The following is a 20215-nucleotide window of genomic DNA, read 5'->3' on the forward strand; positions in this document are numbered from 1 at the left end:
TCCCGCGCCCTTGTGTCCTATACTCTACATCCTGCACGCTCACATGCACACACCCGCATCTCATTCATCACCCACCCCAGGAGAGCCGCGCAGACAGGGCCATCCCAGTGACGATGATTATGGCGTACGTCGGTCGATCGGAGTGCAACCTTGCAGGCAAAGCAAGCAGGTGAGCAACCAAGGAAGCGCCATCCCATCTTCACCTACTTGCTTGCTTGCTCGCTGCGCAGTCCGCCATGACCCCTGGGCGGCAGCGGTAGCGGCGGTACCCTCGCCTTGTCCGGTGGAGGCTGACTGATGTATGACTGACTGTTGACTACGTGCTCGTCTACATGCTATGCTGTCTCAGAGAATTGGAGGAGCAGTCGTCATAGCTGTAGTAAATGTAATGATAGAGTGTAGAAGTCTGATACCGGCGAGGATGATGCGCACTGTCCAGCTGGTACGCGAGCTAGTCCAAGGAATTTAATGATGAGAGAAGCATGGCAAGTGGCGGCGGCTCTGTCGGGTTCGAGTTGCCCGTTTTCTCTGGCTCGACGGCGGGGCTCTGAAAGGGGCGGCCACAGAGCAGCGCAGCAGCGAAGCGTGCAGTTTTGCTGTCCCGGAAAACTCGACGAAGCTTGTCGAAGAAAAACAAAGCATGAGGTCGGGATAGGGCACTAGCTAAGGTAGGAAGCACGAGACGGAGAGGGTGGTAGGTCGGTGGGGAGGAGAGGGGGACGGTTGAGCAGGTACAAGGAACTGACCACCTACTAAGCAACTGAATTTGGGATTGTATCAGAACAAGAAAGGGCAGTCAGTCCTCCTTTCCAGACGTTTCTGGGCGCTATTGTGTGCGTGGTTGGGCTGTTAATTAAACAATCTAGGTGAGCAGAGCGGGCGCCTAGGCAAGGGACTCCCGATACAGCCCGCCGCGTGGCGTATGTATGTAGGTAGCGGAGTAGGGGTGTGCGGTGGGTCGAGGACAGATGGACGACACGGGTCAGACGTGGTAGCGTAGGTGGCGCTAAACGTTGTAGCGTCGTTTTGGTGCTGAGCTTGTGCCCGTAGCGCCGCCGCCTGTCCCTTAGTGGCGGACCGTAGGTTGGGTACGGTGGTTTGAACCCTGGATGGTTGCTTGTGAGGTACTGCAAGCAGCACACAAGTCAGCAGCACCATCCATCATCCACCTCCGCTCTTGCAGACACTCTATCTTTTGATCGTACCCGAGACCGAACCCGTTACTCGTGATTGAGAGGGAGAGGGGGAGCTGGTTGTGCTTTTCGATTGACTACACCCCCAACCTCCTCTTTTGGGAAGACCCTTCGAAATCATCTCACACAGCACAAGCCGGACATCCGGTGTCCAGCATCTAGCATTGAGAGATCAGCATCGCCAAGGCCAAACATCGCCATGTGGAGGCGTGCCTAAGCATTCGCAAATCAAATCAAATCACTGACGGGGCGGGGGCTCAAGTTGTGCGCGCAAGCTGCGTTGGAAAGAAGGAACGAAAGAAAAAGCAAATTGTAGCTTACCGGATAGCAGCAAAAGAAAAATAGAAAAAGAAAGGCAAGGCAGCCTATGAGCCCGAGCCACGGCCGCCCCGATCATTCTCGGCCCACACGCATTTACTGTTCGTATGTGGCATGTATGTACATACATTCGGTGTACACACAGACGCACATGTATGCTTTGCAGTAGCGGCCAGCCTCACCGACCGGATACCGGGAACAGAGCGCAGCCAGCTCGAGCGCCTCGTGCATGGCTGCCTTGTGCTGGTGGTGCACCCGCCACCCATTCAATCTCACCGCCGCCGCATGGTCCTGCGATGGTGGTCATCTTGTGCTGCTGCCCGCTTGAACAACTCAGAAAAAGTATGCATGCGTAGGGCGATGCTTCGAGTCGGACGGACCAGACGCACAACGTCCGATGAGCCCAACCGGGCAGACAGGCAGGCGGGTGGGGATGATTTGCAGATTTGAAGGGTGAGGCTGAAGAGGGGAGAAAGAAGTCGGAAGTACCACTCCGTCGTCAGTGCGAGCGGTAATAGGAGCGATGGTGTGTTTCCTAAGCCAAGTACCGCTTGCGCTTTTGCTCTCGACCGCATTCGCATTGGCTTTGCCTGGACCTTTTTTTTTTTTTTTTTTTTTTTCGCTTCCAAGATGATGCAGTTTGTTGCCCTTGTTCTTATTTTCGTTGCTCATCCTCTTCCACCTTGTCCCCCTACTCTTGCCCTATTGCACACAGCAGAAGTAGGTATTCCACTACCACTGCCGGCGCCAATGCCGCCAGCCGCCACCTCAACGCACCAACGTCAGCGCCCGCCCGCCAACACCAATGCCGGACCCGTCACCGTGGCCGGCCCCGTGCCGTGTCTGTCCGCCCCCCGGGTACGATCTAGACAACGGACGACGTTTGTTTGGCCGGGGTCAGCAGCGAAGGCAAGGATAGATAACTCAATTCTAACACTGCAGAACCATGAGTCCCACACCTCCCCAAGCTTTATCAGGGCTGCCCCAGGCTACTTGTACTCACATATTCCTCTCAGCTCGCAGCGCATTTTGCTTGTCGCGGATAGGATTGATGACAGGATTGCAAAGATGATGACGCGGGTGTGGTAGCAGCGGGGTATTGCTACTCGGGAAGGTCCCAGTTGCATAGTCAGAGACGCGGCGAGACTAGATATGAGTACACGTGCCTGCGCGCCGTTGGTGCGGCGTGCGCTACGTCAAGCTAGGATATCGGGGGGACGGGTGTAGTCGTTTAGTGTTGGCGGCCCCGTGCCAGGGAAGCGAGCATGAGTGTTCCTTGTAGCCAGGGCAAAGGTAGCACGCTTCTGCGGCTGCCGCTGTCGCGCGCCGGTTATAAGGAATAGAGATGGAATAGGGGCAAGTCTTGACGCCAGTGATGTGGGACGGAACACGGGCGACGTGTTGAAAATGCCCAGTCAGCAGAAACATTTCTGAGGTAGATGTTTGGTGATATACTTGGTAATTGCGCTCGATTGGGGATGGTGAGATCAGATCGGGTCTGGATCGGAGAACATGTCGAAGATGGAGAGATGGCAGGGAAAGTTTGGCCGCTGATGAAAGGGTGTGGTGCCTAAGGACAAGAAGAAAAAAAAAAAAAAAAAAAAAGGCCCGTTTGTGTCGAGGTCTAGAGTAGGGTGTCAAAGCTGACAAATCGAGATTGCATCGAGGAGGGTGGTCGCCAGGGGGTCTTTCTGGAGGTGTGAGGACGACGGAGAAGTTTTCGCGAGAGATGAGAAGCAAATGGAGGGAGGACAACATGGCGGCTAGACCGATCCGGCGCTGGAAAGTCTCGCTGAAGCTAGAGCATCGGTAAAGGACTGTAGGAGTGGTAGCTTTGGCGAAGTCAGTAAGCTTCGGCTAGTGCTTTTTGGCAGCCCCGGTCCGCGCCTGTCGTGACATGCATTGATTGCAATAATTGCACCTCGTTTTCTGCCTCGTCAAGTCAACGCGCAAACGGCTCAATGGATGCGTAGCTGCCTGGAGACGCGGCACAGCACGTCACACGCAGGTCAAGTTGCGGAGGCGGGCACCTCCGTCTACGGACAGTTGGCCTGCTCTACTGCTAGGTCCCGCCATGCTCTGCCGAAGCGTCAACGTCCGGGACCCCATTCATCGGGACGGGTCCTTTCGGTCATTTTCGGTGACGCATCCGAGTGTGTGTGTGCGGTCTGCAGAGTCGGGATTTGTTGTCACAAGTCGCTGAGGTGTACGGCGTCCACTCGAGTTGCCATGTCCCGGTCCATGGCGTGGCATGGCGGCCGACCGCTTCGACGAGGGTAGCATCGGGCCGCCGCTCTTTACTGATTCTTTTGGTCGTGAGGCCAGGATTGGACGGGCTGCTTGCCGCGGGCAGTGACTTTCTGGCTAAAGGGGAGCCCTGTGAGGAGAAGAGGGACAGGGCTAGCATCGCCAGGTCATCCATCTCTCGGCCATGCCGTCGACGGCCGCTAAAGCCCGAGGCTGCGGGCCCGTTGGCCAAAGAGTCAAGCGTCATGTCTAGTCGCGAGGGGCAGACCGCAGGCAGGCGGCGCGGAGCGAGCGGACGGCCAACGGGCGCGCGACGGAAAAGGGCAAAAGCAAAAAGCGCAACAAAGTACGAGCGAGTAAAAAGAGTTTCAGCTTGATTTGGGGTGCGGCTAAATGCGAAACTGGCATGCCTTGCTCGTCTGCTGTTCACACCGCTCTGGGATGCTGACGCGCGGTATGGCCTTGGCCCGGTGATGCTGTCCAGTCGCGGCCGTAATTCGCGAGCTCGGCGAGGAGGATTATTGGCGAGGAAGCGAGGTGCCCGGCGGGAGGGGGGATGTTGCTTTGGTCGTTTCTTTTCTCCCAGACTGCTGCACGGCGAGAATGACGGTCATGCTTCGCCGGCAACGTCCAACACCATCATCTCTCGTCGACAGCACGGCGCAAGCGAGCCCAAGAGCAGCGGCTAAAGATAGACGGAATGGGGGTCGATTCTTTTATTCTTCTTGCGTCACCACGGGCTTCATTTCAACCATGCAGCACCCGAGCAGCCGTTGACCCGGTGCGGTACATACATAGGGCTCTGTTTGAGACGTTGAGACAGGGCAGCCAAATCGATCGGGCGCGCGGGCACCCGGGTGCAGTGATGGGACCCAGGAGCGCATGCATTCTGGCGCCAGCAGTCACAGTCGTCAGCATGGCAGCCTTCCGGACCCAGCAGCAGGAGCAAATGGTAGCGGTAGAGATTGGCAAAAGGGAGGCGTAAGCCAACCGCAGCGGGTCGAGGGCAGCCCCAGCTCAAGGGCGGGCAGTGTGAGCGAGGACCTCCCAGCTGGGTGACGACGAAGGCAATGATGGACGCGTGCGCCCCAGTAAACAAGCAATGGGAGGAGGATGCGTGGGGGGAAGGTGATCAGCAGCAATGTGATGATGGTGGTGGTGGTGGTGTTGGGTTGGTGTTGGGTTGGTGTTGCGCGAGCCCACGGTTGGCTCTCGTTCAGGCTCCCCCGGTGCTAGATCGACCGTCACGGCCATCATGTCGCGTGGTGGAGGATTGCACAATTGAGCAGTGCGCAGCGCATCAAAAGGCTTCACTCTCGCCTTCGTCGCCGTTGCAGCCATTGCAGAGGGGCAGGGAGTGGCGCGGAGCTGAAGTTGACAGGCCGTGACAGCAGCAGCAGCAGCAGCAGCAGCAGCAGCAGCAGCAGCATCAGCATCAGCAATTCGCGGTCGGAAAGCCGGTTTGGCGATCCTGGCGAGCGATCCCACTGGTCGAGAGCCCCTGCACCCTGCGGCGGGCAGACAAGCTCAAATCAGAAAGCTTCCAGAGAGGATTCAGAAGGAAGACGGGCTGCCGTGCAATGCATGTGGTGACGCACCGACGCTAGCGGCAGGCTTGCGATCCTGAATGTTTTGACGCTGGCGAATCCCGGCGAGCGAACCACGGCCAAGCAGATGACATACGGCCCCTTGCTAAGGTAGGTGGACAGGCTGGAAGCGGCCAGAGGTGCCTGGTTTAGGCCCAAAGCCGAAATGAAGGCAGTAGTGATGCACTGCACTGCGCGGCGGGGGTGGGCGATGTGATGCGATGCGATGCGAGGCCGAGGGGGCGAGGGGAGAGAGAGTATAAGGTGGTGAAGTCTAAAGTGCCCACAGCAGCGGTGTCGCGTGGCCGCCATCTATGTATGTATGTGTGTGTGTGTGTGTGTGTGTGTGTGTGTGTGTGTGTGTGTGTGTGCGTGCGTGCGTGCGGGCGTGTGTGTGTGCGCTCTCGTCAAGCTGGAGCGCGGGGAAGTGGCAGCATCAAATGGCCCTCAAGAGCCCAGGAGCGCGGGTCTGCGTGTGCTAGGCTATGGTACCTTAGCTGGTCTCGGCCTCCCGTCCAGGGATCCCACCAACCAACCTCTCTCTCCATCTCTCTCCCCATCTCTCTCTCGCTCTCTCGCTCTCTCGCTCTCTCCACACGCTCGGCCCTTTGGCGATTCCACGGCTCGAGCACCACCTAGCCCCGGCGCCGGTGCAGCGTGACAGCTACTCACACCCATGGATGGATGGAATGTGCCGTTTTATCACAACCTCTTCTCATCCCTCTCGCTTACAGGGGCACATCATTGGTCTTTGGGACCCGGGGGTGTGAGCGTGTGACGGCCGAAAGGTGTGCAACCCTCAGCACTCGATGCGGCTCTCGCCCTTGGGTCTTCACAACGATTGTCCTACGTTGAAACGCCATGCCGGTACGCCTTCACTGATCATGGTGGAGCTGGAGGCGTCGCGCACGAAACCAAACCGCCGCACTGGCTCTGGGATGGATGCGCGTCGGCGCGCCGATCAAGAGCGACGACCTGTCCACTGTCCACCAAAAGTCGCAACTGTGGTTCGCCATGGAACCAGCCCTCTGGAAAACATCCGCACGCGGCGCCGCAGCCCCGACGTGTGCAGCCCGTCGTCTGCCCTGCCGTCCTTAATCTTAGGTATGCTGTGGTCTTGCCGCGCGACACTGATGACGGACGGACGGATAGACAGACAGACAGACAGACAGACAGACAGACAGACAGACAGACAGACAGACAGACAGACAGGCAAACAGACTGACGGACAGACAGGCAGGTAGACAGACACGGCGGCAAGCTCCGCGACGGGGCCAAGGCCAGGCCCGGCGTCAAACATGTGGCCAGAGTGCTCCATGGCCCGAGAATAGCAGCACACATCTCTCTCTCTTTTCTCGCACTCTGGTCTCAGGCAGTCTAAGTCACCAGGCCTCTTGAAGGACCGAGCGGAGAACCGAATTTATTGAGCTGATCGTATTCGGCTAGGCCGCTGTCCAGAGGCTGGAATGCGGCGCGCGAGGGATTGGTAATGGATTACTCAGGGGAGGGCAGCGAAGATGAGAAAAGAAAGATGCGAGAGTGATAGGAGAAGAGCCGCATGTTCTCCTCAACGACAGCGACTCCAGTTGACGCCATGGGCCACCGGTCACCGGGCCCAGCAGCACAACAAGGACATGGACAAGCACAAGGACGAGGGCAGCATGCATGGTCTGGGGTTGTGGCTCACTTGCAGTGCAGGGTCCAGGAGGGCACCATGCATCGCTGGATTCTTGGGGACGTGCAGCTGGGCATCCCAGCCTTGTCTTGTCCCATGCTTCCTTGTCGGCGGCACCGTGAAGGAAAAGGCGCGATCTGGCGCTGCTAGCCCTTAATCTCACTCCCGCCGCGCTGCCTTTTGCTTGCTTGCTTGCTTGCTTGCTTGCCTGCCTGCTTGCTTGCTTGCTTCTGCCGCCAGCCCCAACCAAGTCGCGACCACACTCTCTTAGCCTGGAGTAGATGCTCTGGGCCTCTACTCTACCAGACGATCCAGATTACGAGCACGGACGGAACCAACCCTACAGACAGACAGCTCCCACCACCCCCCCCCCCCCCCCCCCCCCAGCGTCGTGACGCCTGACTGGCCCCAGGGCCCCCCCCCCTAGCCTATCCAGAAGCCACGCGAACCCATATTCCAAGCTCCCCCGGACTCTACATATACACTCCCCGAGCTCCTCCCCCCACCGCCCAAGAAAACATCTCCACCATTCTCCAAATCTAAACGGGGGCTCCACCGTCGCATCCACCACCCCCTCCCCCCCTCCCCCAGCCAAGCAAGCCCGCCCACGCCCTCGGCTCCTCCTCCTCCTCCTCCACCACCACCAAGCCTCGAGCATACCAGATCTTGCGGCCCTCGGTACCACGCCCTCTCGTCGCACTGCGTCTGCGCAACCGAGAATCCGGGTTCGTCTTGTTGCCCCAAGGAGCACCGGTGCCACTCTCGCCTGAAGCCCATTGCCTATTGTGCTCCAGCCCGCCTCGCCTCCCGTCCGCGCCCTCTTGCACCCTCCGAGACTTTCTGGAAGCCCTTTGGGATTGGACTGCAGACGATCGGTGCTACTCCCCACAGGGATACATCTGGTAAACTTCACCAGCTCCAGTCCTCGCTCCGCTACAGTCACCGTCATCCAATTTGAGCGAAGCGCGCTCTTTAACCTCGTCGTGCCTCGACATCTTCACTCTCTTTACACCACTCTCCATCTCTAGCCCCTTCTGGATTACTCAAGAACACAAAGTGGTCAGTCTTGGTCGGGTGCGCGCCCATCATCACAACCACATCCACCACCACATCCACCACATTTACACTCGCCTGCTGCCGCTCTCTTCCCGTTCCCCTCTTCCTCTCTCGCCTCGAACGACAGGCCGGCAGGCCAGGGATTTGCCAAAACCTCCAACGTGGCTGCCGCAGTCGCTCTTCCGACCCATATGCATCCTGGGCCGGATTCTATGGGTGCACCAACGAGCTTTACTGCTCGCCGGCCTAACGCTTCGTCTCTTCCCAATTTCGAACTGCCTCCTCCGCCTCTTTCCAACGCTCAGCAGCAACAACAACAACAACAACAACAACAACAGCAGCAGCAGCAGCAGCAGCAACACCACCACCACCATCATCAAAGTCAACATCAAAATCAGCATCAGAAATTTCCTGCCTTTTCCTCCGTCACCAACTCGCAGTCCTCGCCCGCGATCGGTGCCATTGGAAACCTTCTGACTCCTCCCAGCAACTTGCAGGACGGCATGAGCTCCAACGCCCATTCATCGCAAAACATGTCTTCTTACAATCCTAATGGATACGTATGGTCGCCACCGCCGCAAGGAACAACGCCTTATGGCTTCCAGCCTCAGGCTTCTTCCACGTCACAGTCATACGCCACCCCACGAGGTACGTCGAGAACAAAGACTGAAAGAAACTTCGCTTTCGGAAATGATCAACTGACCCGAGGCTTAGCAGGCTTGCCTCCGCCCCCATACGAGCTCAGCCTCCCACCTTTTCCCTCGTCAGGATCCATGTCTGCTCCATCCACTCTGCCCACCATGTCGGGGCAACAGAACACCATGCCGCACATGCTCAACGCGCAAACGCCAGTCACCTCGTCCACTTCGCATCAATCTCCAATTCACTCCAACGAGCCATTCCCCAACAGGCTCCCTCCAACCCCCACTTACAACTACCACTCGCAGCACTCTACGACGCCTCAGCAGAGCAGCTTCCCTTACTCGACCGGGCCTTCGCCTTCGCAGCCTAGCCCTCTGAGTGCCGGCGGCCAGATGCAGAGGATGTCGCCAGCTCACACGTCGGCACAGATCCCCTCGATGCAGTCAGGACCGTCGCACTCGCCGCTGCCGTACCAAAGACCGTACAGCAACTATCCCATCCACGGACCTGTTCTCTCCAACGTGAACAACCCGAATGGACAGCTTGCGCTGGTCGGCGGTGGCATGCCCCACGGCATGATGCCTGGATTTCCGAGCAGCGGGCACCCCGCAGGCATGGGACACATGTATGGCCAGCCTCCCACGCATCAAGCGCCGCCGAATGATCGCCCCTTCAAGTGCGATCAATGTCCACAGAGCTTCAACCGAAATCACGATCTCAAGCGGCACAAACGCATTCACTTGGCAGTGAAGCCTTTCCCATGCGGACACTGCGACAAGAGTTTCTCGCGCAAGGATGCGCTCAAGGTAAGACCAATGCGCGCGCCCTTTGATCTGATCTTTTCTTGTGCTGACTTTACTACTCCAGCGGCACATTCTCGTCAAGGGATGCGGCAAGGCTGCGGCAGCCGCCGGCGAGGCTGACAAGGCCGGCGACTCCGTCTCACCCACCAGCAAAGTGGGTAGCGAAGCCAGCGAACACAAGCTCGGACACTAAAGAGAGATGTGAGAGCTGAGCACAAAAAAAAAAAAAAAAAGCGCGCGGGACTCGAGAATCTCGACCTATGCTGTTCGACATTCGCATGATACCCGGCCGATTTTTTTCCTTTCCATCCACCCAACTCTTTTTTCTCTTTTATTCATCATCACGATCTGTCAAACGCATGTAAACGGCGATTCGGAAAGTCTCATCATCCTCATCATCACATCATCATTTTTCTATTCCGACATTTATCATCTTTCACCGTCATCCAGCCTATCCAACCTAAAACACCAAACCGTGTACGATCTGTCGTTTCCGCATTCTTGTATCGATATATGCCACAAACAACCTGTGCTATGAATTCCGGCGTCAAGAGGGAACAAACTTGGGTGGAAGGGGTGGTGGGACAACACATATACACACACACATACACACGTCGGGAACGAAAGCGGGAAGGGGTTACGGCGACTATTGCTTGTTCTTGTCACGTCAAATTTTTTGGTTCTTTTGGTATATTTCCTCCTTCCGGGTTACGGACAGCCAGTCAGTCGTCAGTCTTGCTTCACTGCCGGCCGGGGCTGACTGCGTTCCGTAGACCCGGCTTGGGTATTTCTTTGATCATATTTTCCTTTCTTCTTTCTATATCCATTTTACCTTGTTGGCTACCTTACTCACCTACCTGGCCTCTCTTCTTACTCTCTAACCTCTTCGCTGTCGACATTGTTCCAGCTTATCAGAGCTAGCCTTTCGCAACTGTCGCAGCGATTGACTCTCGAACGCCCCCTGCCTGCCTCCGCCACCCTGGTCCTTTTTTTTTTTTTTTTTTTTTTTTTTTTTAATCCTTCTGCATAAATAACTTTACCACTCTGGATATAGTTTTCTCCGCTTCTTATTTTTCTCATGATTCATGGATTGGGAATGGACTTGGAATGGATTTCGATTGATTGGCTGCGACTAGTGCCATTGCTGCAGGGGCCTAAGGCATTTGGGACAAAGGGAACAGTGTTGGGCGCTGGGAAAGAAAAGATGGGATTGATTGATTGGAGGGAAAGAGCGCGCGTTTCTTTCGTTGTTGTTTGTTGGTTGGATTTCTTGTTCCGGGTTCATTTCTCCTTTTGCTCTTCTTTGTTTTGTTCGGCTTTTTCCGCCCCCTTTTATTCTGCCCTTTTCTCTCTTCTCGGCTCCGAGTGTGGATGGAGGTGGGATCTTTGTCGTCGTCGTCTGGTTGTGATTGTTGGAACATTAAGGATACCTCTTGCGTACGGGGACGGAAGTCGGGTCGGTCAGCCAGTCAGTCAGCGAGCGTAGCAGTGCAGGCAGGCAGGCAGTCAGCTTAGCTTGGCTTCTTTCTCTCTCCACCATCATCATCATACTACTACTACTACCAATATCGTCTTCATCTCTCACCACCACTGCTCGCGCGCTCGCTTCGGCGCACATCGCGTCCTCTTTCCTCTGCGTCTCATCTCCTCTCCTCTCCGCTCCTCTCTTCTCTCCTTCCCCTCTTGCCCTTGAAGACGACAAAGACGAACGAGCCTCTCCGACCCGAGTACATCAGCGGCGCCCCCTCCCCCCTTTGTCTCCTCGACAGCTATCTTGGCTCCTCGGAGCAGCGATGGCCTCGGTCGGGCATGTACAATGCGACTGCGAATCGGAAATCTCGGCGACCATGACACGGTATCATCCGTCTGTTCGTCTGTCCGTCCGTCCTACTTTCTCCTCCTCCCTCCTTTACGCTCGACAAACAATGCCGACACGTCAGAGCGCTACATCGCCGCGGAAGAGGGAGAGAAGGGAGAGCAAGAGAAAAGAGACATGGGCTGCTCAGAGTGAGCAGAGAGCGCTTCAAAGCAATCAATTGATCGATCAAGAAGGGAATATCGAGTGGATTGTTTGGAAAGAATGGTGGTGGATTGCTTGATGAATAGGGAGGATGGAGGTGAAGAGACGGAAAGAAATTTCTGCGTCTGTGATGGATGATGGTTTGGAGGGTGGTAAATGACTGGCTGGATTGTAGCTACGTGTAGTATGGTCACGGACGGACGGACGGACGGACGGCAGACAAACTTGTAAAAACATGATTACACTTCTCGCCCTTCCGTCCATCTATTGTGTCTGTCTGTCTGTTCGATGTGAGATGATGGTCGCCGCTGCGTTGTCGCTGTGTTGCTATGATGGATGCGACACACTCGCTCGCTGTAGAAGAGGTGTATAGCGGTGATTGCGTACGCCGTGCAAGGAAGGGTTAGTTGGGTTTTTCTGTTATTATCCGTCTGCCTGCTTAAGTGTATATGTACCCAATTGCTCACCCACATTAGGCAGCTCAGATTCTCAGGCAAAAAGATATCATCATCATCAGGGGGGGAGGAGGAGGAGGAGGAGGAGGAGGAGGAGGAGAAAAATCAACATCGATTTCCCAATTTATTATTCCACCTCCATTCCATCCACTTTCCTCTCCACTTCTTTCCCTCTTCCCGGGCCGGCCGGGCCTCCTTTTATGCTCCTGATTTACACATCGCAGGCCAGCCTGCCAACTCCCTCGCTACGTGTATGTTCTTACTGTACGTACGTAGATAGGAAGCTTACAATGAATGTAGTGAGGCAAGCAAGCAAGCAAGCAAGCATGCACCAAGCAAGCAAGCAAGCAAGCATGCACCAAGCAAGTCAGCCACTTAGCCACTTACCCACGCATCCACCCAGCGACCGGGTCGCTCGCGCAGCCACGCCCCCATGTACCCATCTAGATACATAGGGTACATACCCGATCGACCGACCGACCCAGCCAGTAAGTGAGTGAGTGAGTGAGTGAGCGTTCCGGCAATCAGGTCAGTGTTTGAGCAAGCGCCCGGATGGATGCCGTGCGAGCGAGCGAGACAAAAAGAGGAAAAAGCAAAAAAGCAGGAGAGGAGCCGAACCGGGTGTGAAACGGGTAGGGTAGTGCATGCATGCCGTCATTGTTGCGGCTGTTGCTGGAATGGACTTGAAGCGCGCTGTCCAGTCTTACCCGTGTATGTGTGTTTGCGTCTGCCTGAGTGATGATGGGTGACCACCAGTTGCATGCTCATCATGGACCAGGAGAACCTAAGGGGTCTCACGTCTATCTAGGACATGCGTCATGAGGTGACGCAAGGGGACAACTACCTTAACTGGCTGGCTGGCTGACTGGGTGAATAGGGGTTGGATAGAAGGGGCAGGGCAGGGCAGCAAAGCACACACAGTGCAGGGCAAAGCAGCAGGAACAGAACAGGGACACAGCAACAATACCAGCTACCTACCGTAGATGGATACTTACCGTCAGTCCGACCGCCCTTCCAATGACGATGATGTCGATTTATCACCATCAGCGTTATCGCCATCGAACGTCTCCATTATTGATCTACTGGATCTGCGTTCAAAAGACCCACAGCAGATGGTCCGCCTGACACGGGTAGGTACGTACCAGGGCAAGGCGCGCTAGGAAGCAAAGGAATAGATGGATGGGTGGACGGATGGGGCCTCGCCCTCGTCCTCGTCCCTTTGCCCCGAGTGTGAATGAATTGCATGTAGCCTCGGGCTGGGCTGGGCTGGGCTGGTTGTGACCTGGTTTGGTTTGGGTCTTGTGCGAAGCAACCGGATCGCAGACGCACCGCGTTCCCGTTGCGGAAAAGAGCCGGAGCCTGCTTGCCTGCCTCCCTGCCAGCCTCGGGGAGATCGGGAGACAGACAGAGACCAACGTGATGACTGAGAAAGAGAGAGCGCGAGAGCGAAAGAGAGAGAGAGTGGAGGACAGGCATTGTTTGAGCTTGGTATTTGCTCGTCCTTCGTATGTTTCTCCCCCTTTCGGTCCATGCCCAGAGTTTCCTTTTCCTTCTTCCCTTGTTTCGCGCGTTTATTTTTTGGACCGTCCTTTGCTGGTCAGGCAATGGTCTTGTGATGTTCTGCTGGCATGCAAACGTCCGGGCATGAGGATGGGGATGATGATGATGATGGTATTTGCCGTCATCACTGTCCGTGTCCTTTGTCGGATCCAGGCCCAGGCCCAGGCCGCCGCGATATGCTTGCTTGCTTGCTCGCCTTCCATTCATGCAGGCGCCAGGCGGGCAGCATGGGTGGATATTGCCAGCTCCCACAGCCACTACCCGGGTGGCGGGTGACCTGCGTCAAGGCGGGCAGAAGAATGGGAAGAAATGGGCAAGTGGGCGGACGGCCATGGCGGCGGAACGCCTTGATTGCCGGGACCGCCGACCCTGGTTTGTTTCGTGGCGGCGCGCCTTTGTGCCACAGGCGCATCAAAGACAGTGTTGATTTGATTGCGTGATGCGGAGCCCAATTGCTGACGGATACGGTACGTACGGTGATGAGAAGGAAAGAGCCGCGGCGAGCGAGGGCCCAATTGCCGGCCTGCATGGGAGCTGTCCTGGCCCCCGGATCGAGAGCCCAAGACAGACATTTCCCGAAGGATCATGGTATTTTGCGGGGTGTTTAGAGTTGGGCGCCACGGTGTCGCGGAGCGTTTGCCTGTTGGAGCGCAGGCGTAGCCAATGGCGACGATTGATACGCGACGAGCGAGGCATGTGGTGATGGCCGCGAGGGTGAGTGAGCAGTACGAGAGCGAAGCAGAAGGGTCATCCTTGGCAGTTGTCGGCTGGGAGTGAGCAATTGGCACAGAGTCAGCCGACCAGGACAAGGGAAATGACCAGAAATGGCATGTGTGAGGCGATGAGATTGAGTCTTGACCAGGGGCAGCGAAGTAAGTCGAGTGGTGACAATGTAGGAGGGTAAGACGCCAAGGAATGGGCCAGGGGAGCTATTTCCGGGCGAGGGGCGAGACACGAAGAGGGAGACGAAACAGAAGGGGCATCTGCGAGCGACATAGGTTTGAGACGGGTCGCGTGGTGTTGATGAGGTGCAGCTGGAGTGGTGTTTTGTGTATGAGGTCTAGTTCCTTGTGTTTTGTAGATCCTGCACCCACAAGATCGCCGGATGCTCGGATCGGCGCGCATGGCGCAAGCCCGCGCCCGGCGCTACTGCTGCCTTTAGGCCACCTAGCTGTACTCAAACCTCAACACCACGCCCAACGTCGTGATGGTCGTCGTTTGCACCTGTATTTGTATGAGGTCTCTGCCTTCGACGCGTCGTCGCAGCAACCGTGCCTGCTCGCCCCACCGTCCGCGATGGACGCTCGAACAACCAACATAACCGGCCCATGGCCTCATGACGTAGTGTGGTGGACGTAGCCCGGTCGATGCCGCAGGTACGTGGGCTGGAATTCATGGCATTTTCTTCATGGCCGGCCGGGAGTGGACGCATTGCCATTGGGACCTGGCCAGAGGCTAAAGAGCCGCGATGCCGACAGCATTCCTCGGCGCCTGGCAACCCGCGGGGCCTTTGGCCGTATACAAACATGCCCATCAAGCGAGCCCATTCTTCGTCTTGACTTGGCAGGCTTCCGTAGTCTTGGTTTGCTTGCGAAAAGGTCCTGGTCGTCGCGTTAGTACGGTACCTTCAATACCTGAGGTTGGTTCTGGTTGTGCGGTTCAGGACGGCGGAAGGCACAACGCGGACCTGCCCTTTTTGCAACAACCCGATCTGAACAGGACCAGACAGACAAGACAGACTTCCCTGGGTGGTCTCCCGTCCAGTTTCCCCCATCGTCATCGACCCAACACCATTCAATCTCTCTACCTCCCTCCTTGGACCCATCCCGCCGTCTCCTTGCCAGGTCTTGGTTTGTTTGCCGAGCCGTCCTTGGTTCGCAACAGTCCATCTCCCAATTTGACCTTTACCTCGCCCAACCGCTCCTCAGGCCAGCCATTTCATGTCTGTCCAGCTTCGCTACAGGTCCTGAGGCCACCGCCCACCTTCCCACCTTCCACCGCCTGCGCCATCGCCATCGCACCTCTCCGGCACTTCTCTTCGTGTATCTCGTTTCAGTTGAGCCGACCCTGTCGGTCTTGGTACAACCCCCTCTTGTACATCCGCGCGGTCAACAACTTTTCCTCCCATTTTCTTAAAACATTGGTCGCGTGTGGACCAAACGGCTGCACGAATAATGGACCTCCCGGGCAGGGTCGCTCCAGGTCAACACTCAAGGACCCGACGCCCGCTTGCTGATGCCGGCTCGAGGGTAAATACTGCCACGCCGCCCCACCAAGTCAATCACAAAACATACCGGCCTTCTGCTTCTCCCAAGAACCAACCCGTCCCTCACAATGCGAGCATCGTAGCAAATGGCAATACCTTCACCGTCCGTAGCAACCGTCCGGTTGCCGAGAATAAAAATTTGGTCAGAGTCGCCGAGGAAGAGCGCACCTCTAGCAAGCGTGACTCGACCATCTCCACAGGTTCCAACGCCACCACCTCCAGCAGGAAACGCAAGACGCACATTGGTCCTTGGCAACTGGGCAAGACAATTGGAGAGGGAGGATGCTCGCGTGTCAGGATTGTCCGCCACAGCATCACAGGCCAGTTGGGCGCTGCCAAAATCATCTCGAAAAAGACGGCCGAAAAGGTCAAGGCGCAGAGCCTGCTCAACCTGTACAAGAGTGCAGAGACGGACCCTAAACTCAATGCCCAGTGCAAGCTGATGCCCTTTGGTCTCGAGCGTGAGATTGTCATCATGAAGCTTCTGGACCATCCCAACATTGTCAAGCTGTACGATGTCTGGGAGAACCGGAGCGAGCTGTGAGTGTCTTGTATCACTTTTCCGAGCCAGTGCACTAACCCTCTGTCTAGGTACCTCATCATGGAGTATGTCGAAGGTGGCGAACTTTTCGCTTACATTGACGAACACACTGGACTGGATGAGATGGAAGTGGTGTACATCTTCCGTCAGATCATCGCCGCTTTGCTGTACTGTCACCGTCTGCATATCCACCACCGTGACCTCAAGCCTGAGAACATCCTCGTTGATGCCCACACCATGGACATCAAGCTGGTGGACTTTGGCATGGCTGCCCTTCAGCCTTCAGGCTCATGGCTGAGTACCCCGTGTGGCAGCCCCCACTACGCAGCTCCAGAGGTTATCCGCTTCAAGCAGTACGACGGAGGACAGGCCGATGTCTGGAGCTGTGGCGTTATTCTCTACGTGATGCTCACGGGAACTCCACCATTCAACTACAACGAGAACCAAGACCTGACTCATCTCTTCAAGCTCATTGCCCAAGCCAAGTATGTCATGCCTGAAGGCTTGAGCCACAATGCGATGGACTTGATCAGTAAGATACTGGTGCCTGATCCCAACAAGCGCATCAATATCGAGGGCATCTGGAAGCATCCCTTCTTGCAGCAGCGCCCGAAGAACTGGGAGCCCGACCCGCTCAGGAACAATCTAGAAGCATTGGTCGAATTCCGCCCCCAGCTCAGCAACTGGAAACCGCTGTGTCTGCAAGAGGTTGACCGCGAGGTCCTGCGGAACATGCGGACGTTGTGGCATAGTCACTCGGAGGACACCATTTTGCGGAGAATTCTGAACTCAGAGTAAGTTTACATGTCGTGTTGGAGCTGCAACTTGAGCTAACAATGTTTCAGAATCAACCACGAAAAGTATTTCTACAATGCCCTTCTCAAGTACAGAGAACAGCAGCTGGAGTGTTGGCCTGGGGAGCAGAGTCTTGGTCACTCCGCCAGCGACTACCATCACAACCAGCCATCCTTCTCACGGCCACAGCGGGAGGCTCCCCGGCACCAGCGCAACAAGTCGCAATTCTCCATCCTTAATGATGAGCACTTGCAGGCGACCCAGAGCTTTCAAGAGCCGACTCCCTCTGAGGGCAGCTATGACCCCTTCAGGGCCTCCCGGGAACCTTCACTGGCCAACAAGACAACATACATGAATGTTACTATTCATCGCGGTGGATCGAACGGAAGCCGTCATCCCAACCGCAAGTCTATGAGCTTGGCGCGCAGCGGTCTCGGCCAGACCAGCTCTCTTCGTGTTGAGACATTGAAAAAGACTGGTGTCCGTAGCTCTGGTCTTTCTAGCGTCGGATCCCGTAGCTCAAGAAGGGTATCAGCCGTGCCGTCGGCGCACAGAAAGTCTTCGTCGAGGTCCTCTAGGAACAGCAGCACGGCTTGGGCGAGTTCACCGCCTATAGTTGTGAGACCGTCCTCCTCGCACAAGCGCGGAGTGAGCTTTGCCCATCTCCGCAAGAGTTCCACAGTAAGCTGTCTCACGTCTGGCGTTGGTGCCGCTCAGTCCTCTCCTGATCAGCCAAAATCTCAGAGTGCTTCCAAGGAGCAGCACGAGCGAGATCTGGCTCCATCTGCAGCTGCGACACCCATTACCCCTGACCACAGAAGTCCCCCGGCCACATTCACTGGTTCTGTGTTGAAATCAGCCAAGCCCCGTCTGAAGATAAAGAGATCGGAAACGCCGACTCACCACATCGAGGGCGAGGTCCGCAAGGCTAGTGTTGAACTTGAGAAGGCGCTGGATGAGGCGTTCAACCGTACTTCCGTCAGCTCTAGCGTTCGCAGCTCGACTACCAATGATAGGTGTACGCCTGCTGAATATGAGACACCCCCATCGACCGTCTCGTGCCGTGGCTCTGGAGCCTCTGCTTATGCTGTGGACGGTCCAAGTCTCAAGCAGACTGAAGCGCACCGCCCGTTGCCTCCACTTCCGTCGGACGCGACGCAAGAGTCGCCCAACAGCGTTCTGAATGGCCAACTCGTGGAGACTCGCGAGCGTGTTGCGCGTCACCTTCATGCGCTCGAGAATGGCGACCTGAATGCCGACCGCTGGAATCATGTCTTGCACTCCCTCGATCTGCTCCTTGGACCCCAGAAGCGCGCTGCCGCGTCTGCTCAAGGCGATCAGCGCTCTGTTTCAGCACCTCAACCAGACTCTCCTGACAACCGGCACCTGCCGATTATTTCCGAGGAAGATCGTTCGCCTTGTCCTGAAAACCTTACACCAAACTGGCAGCGCGGAGGAAATAGGTCAGCCACTGCACCAGTCTCTGCACCTCGCAGGTACTACGGTGAGAATGAGCAAACCATTCGGGTCGTTGATGCCAGTTCCCCGGCGCCTGCTCCGCTCAACATCCGTAAGAAGGCGAGCAATGGCAGCATCGCTCAGTCTGCAACCCCAACCCCCACGCGGGCTTACAACGTTATTCCTAATCTGGCTTTGCCTACCACCCCAACGCCACTTCCACAGCTTCGTAACAAGGCAAGCAGATTCGACGATGCCATTCTGCACGCGCGAGAGTCGATTGATGTTCCCGAATGTTCCACCCCCGTCCAAAGCTACACCCCGTTGTCTACCAATGGAGCCAAAGCGCAACAGGCGACGAAGAAGCGCAGTTGGTTCCGTCGCCGCACAAGTGACAAGGAGAAAGATGTGCAGGAGCAGCAGCCAATTTATGCAGACGATACCACTGGAAGCCACATTCCACCGCAATTTCGCGACTTGGACGATCGTGAGGATCGAGTTCAGAGGAAGAGAGCCAGTCCCAGGATCGGCACCAAGCCAAGCGAGAGCGTCCTGAGCAACTACACCGAGTTCCCGATGCGTCACGACAGGAAGGAGCCAAAGAAGCCCTTTTTCCTGGCTGGATTTTTTGGCAAAAAGGTGCAGGAGAAGAAGGATCAAAAGCTGGAGCTCAGTAAGTTTCTCAATCTCACAAAAGATGGTGAAGTACTTTTTTGCTAATGCCGTGGGTTTCGTAAAGGTGCCGAATTTAGCGCGTCCTCCCTTGTGCCCAGCGGTCTCAGCTATCCTGCCGAAGTCGATCCCAGCAATATGGGTGCTCCTCGCTACGAGGGCCAGAACTGGCTGGCCCGCTTCCTCCACATTAAGCCTGCAAGCAAAGTTCTTTGCTTCCAAGTCGGTCGCGGCCGCGTCAGGCAGGAGATTGTCCGCCTTTTGCGTGACTGGCGCAAATATGGTATTCGGGACATTGTGTTCGACCGCGCTACCAATGTCGTTCAGGCGCGCGTTGACAAGGACAACCGTAAGTTGATTGCCTTGAGAGTTTGCCCTTTGCCTTCCCCACTCCTACTTGCAAGCTGAAAGGCCTTGAATAACACTAACTAGACATTCCTTCAACGTCAGACCTGAGAATCAAGCCCGTGGCATTTGCTGCAGAGCTCTTTGCTGTGCTGGAGCACGGCCGTCGCGCGCAGCTTTCGCTTGTGCGCTTCACGCAGACCAAGGGCGCGGCTTCCAGCTTCCGAAAGGTGGTTGACACGCTCGAAGACATTTTCGACGCCAAGGGCTTCCTCATCGATGACGAAGAGCGAAGGAAGGAGATTTCCGAGACGTTGAATGTGTGAGCAGTTTTCGACGAGGCATTCGAAGGACTATAATTTGACAATTGCGACACCACGCCGATCCACGATACACCCCATTGCGAACCTGTTCCAGGCCCCATCGGACGTTGGAATCGACGCTTGAACCCAGTGTTGGCAAATACAGTGTTGGAAAAAACAGAGTTGACAACTTTAGCGTAGGGTACCCAGCCGGGTTGGGTGGCATGAAATTGGGTTTTCTCTGCTCTGCATTCACTTGGATCGCAAAGCATGCTTATCCC

General features: G+C 56.2%; 6 protein-coding genes across 6 annotated transcripts; 3 read left to right on the plus strand and 3 right to left on the minus strand.

Moving 5' to 3' along the window:
* Window positions 1–2051: 2051 nt before the first annotated feature.
* IWZ02DRAFT_13769 (uncharacterized protein) lies at window positions 2052–2651 on the plus strand. Its single transcript, XM_066761716.1, has one exon. It carries the CDS (start codon window positions 2142–2144, stop codon window positions 2598–2600), a length of 459 nt encoding a protein of 152 aa, XP_066627046.1. The 5' UTR covers window positions 2052–2141; the 3' UTR covers window positions 2601–2651.
* Window positions 2643–3393, minus strand: IWZ02DRAFT_13776 (uncharacterized protein). Its single transcript, XM_066761717.1, has one exon. It carries the CDS (start codon window positions 3267–3269, stop codon window positions 2703–2705), a length of 567 nt encoding a protein of 188 aa, XP_066627047.1. The 5' UTR covers window positions 3270–3393; the 3' UTR covers window positions 2643–2702.
* Window positions 3394–5773: 2380 nt separating this feature from the next.
* Window positions 5774–7163, minus strand: IWZ02DRAFT_439240 (uncharacterized protein). Its single transcript, XM_066766763.1, has one exon. The coding sequence runs from the start codon at window positions 6683–6685 to the stop codon at window positions 6227–6229; it is 459 nt and encodes a 152-aa protein (XP_066627048.1). The 5' UTR covers window positions 6686–7163; the 3' UTR covers window positions 5774–6226.
* A 1103-nt stretch (window positions 7164–8266) lies between these two features.
* IWZ02DRAFT_429128 (uncharacterized protein) lies at window positions 8267–9713 on the plus strand (the record flags this gene model as incomplete). Its single annotated transcript, XM_066765965.1, has 2 exons — window positions 8267–9523; window positions 9585–9713. 2 exons carry the CDS (start codon window positions 8267–8269, stop codon window positions 9711–9713), a joined length of 1386 nt encoding a protein of 461 aa, XP_066627049.1.
* Window positions 9714–12758: 3045 nt separating this feature from the next.
* On the minus strand, window positions 12759–13994 carry IWZ02DRAFT_13831 (uncharacterized protein). Its single transcript, XM_066761718.1, has one exon. The coding sequence runs from the start codon at window positions 13760–13762 to the stop codon at window positions 13067–13069; it is 696 nt and encodes a 231-aa protein (XP_066627050.1). The 5' UTR covers window positions 13763–13994; the 3' UTR covers window positions 12759–13066.
* A 1735-nt stretch (window positions 13995–15729) lies between these two features.
* On the plus strand, window positions 15730–19958 carry IWZ02DRAFT_486572 (uncharacterized protein; the record flags this gene model as incomplete). Its single annotated transcript, XM_066769276.1, has 5 exons — window positions 15730–16361; window positions 16413–17156; window positions 17208–19288; window positions 19355–19636; window positions 19720–19958. The coding sequence occupies 5 exons, from the start codon at window positions 15730–15732 to the stop codon at window positions 19956–19958; spliced, it is 3978 nt and encodes a 1325-aa protein (XP_066627051.1).
* Window positions 19959–20215: the final 257 nt, after the last annotated feature.

The sequence above is a fragment of the Phyllosticta citriasiana genome (genome assembly GCF_038021145.1).
Source record: "Phyllosticta citriasiana strain CBS 120426 chromosome Unknown IWZ02scaffold_1, whole genome shotgun sequence".
NCBI lineage: Eukaryota > Fungi > Ascomycota > Dothideomycetes > Botryosphaeriales > Phyllostictaceae > Phyllosticta > Phyllosticta citriasiana.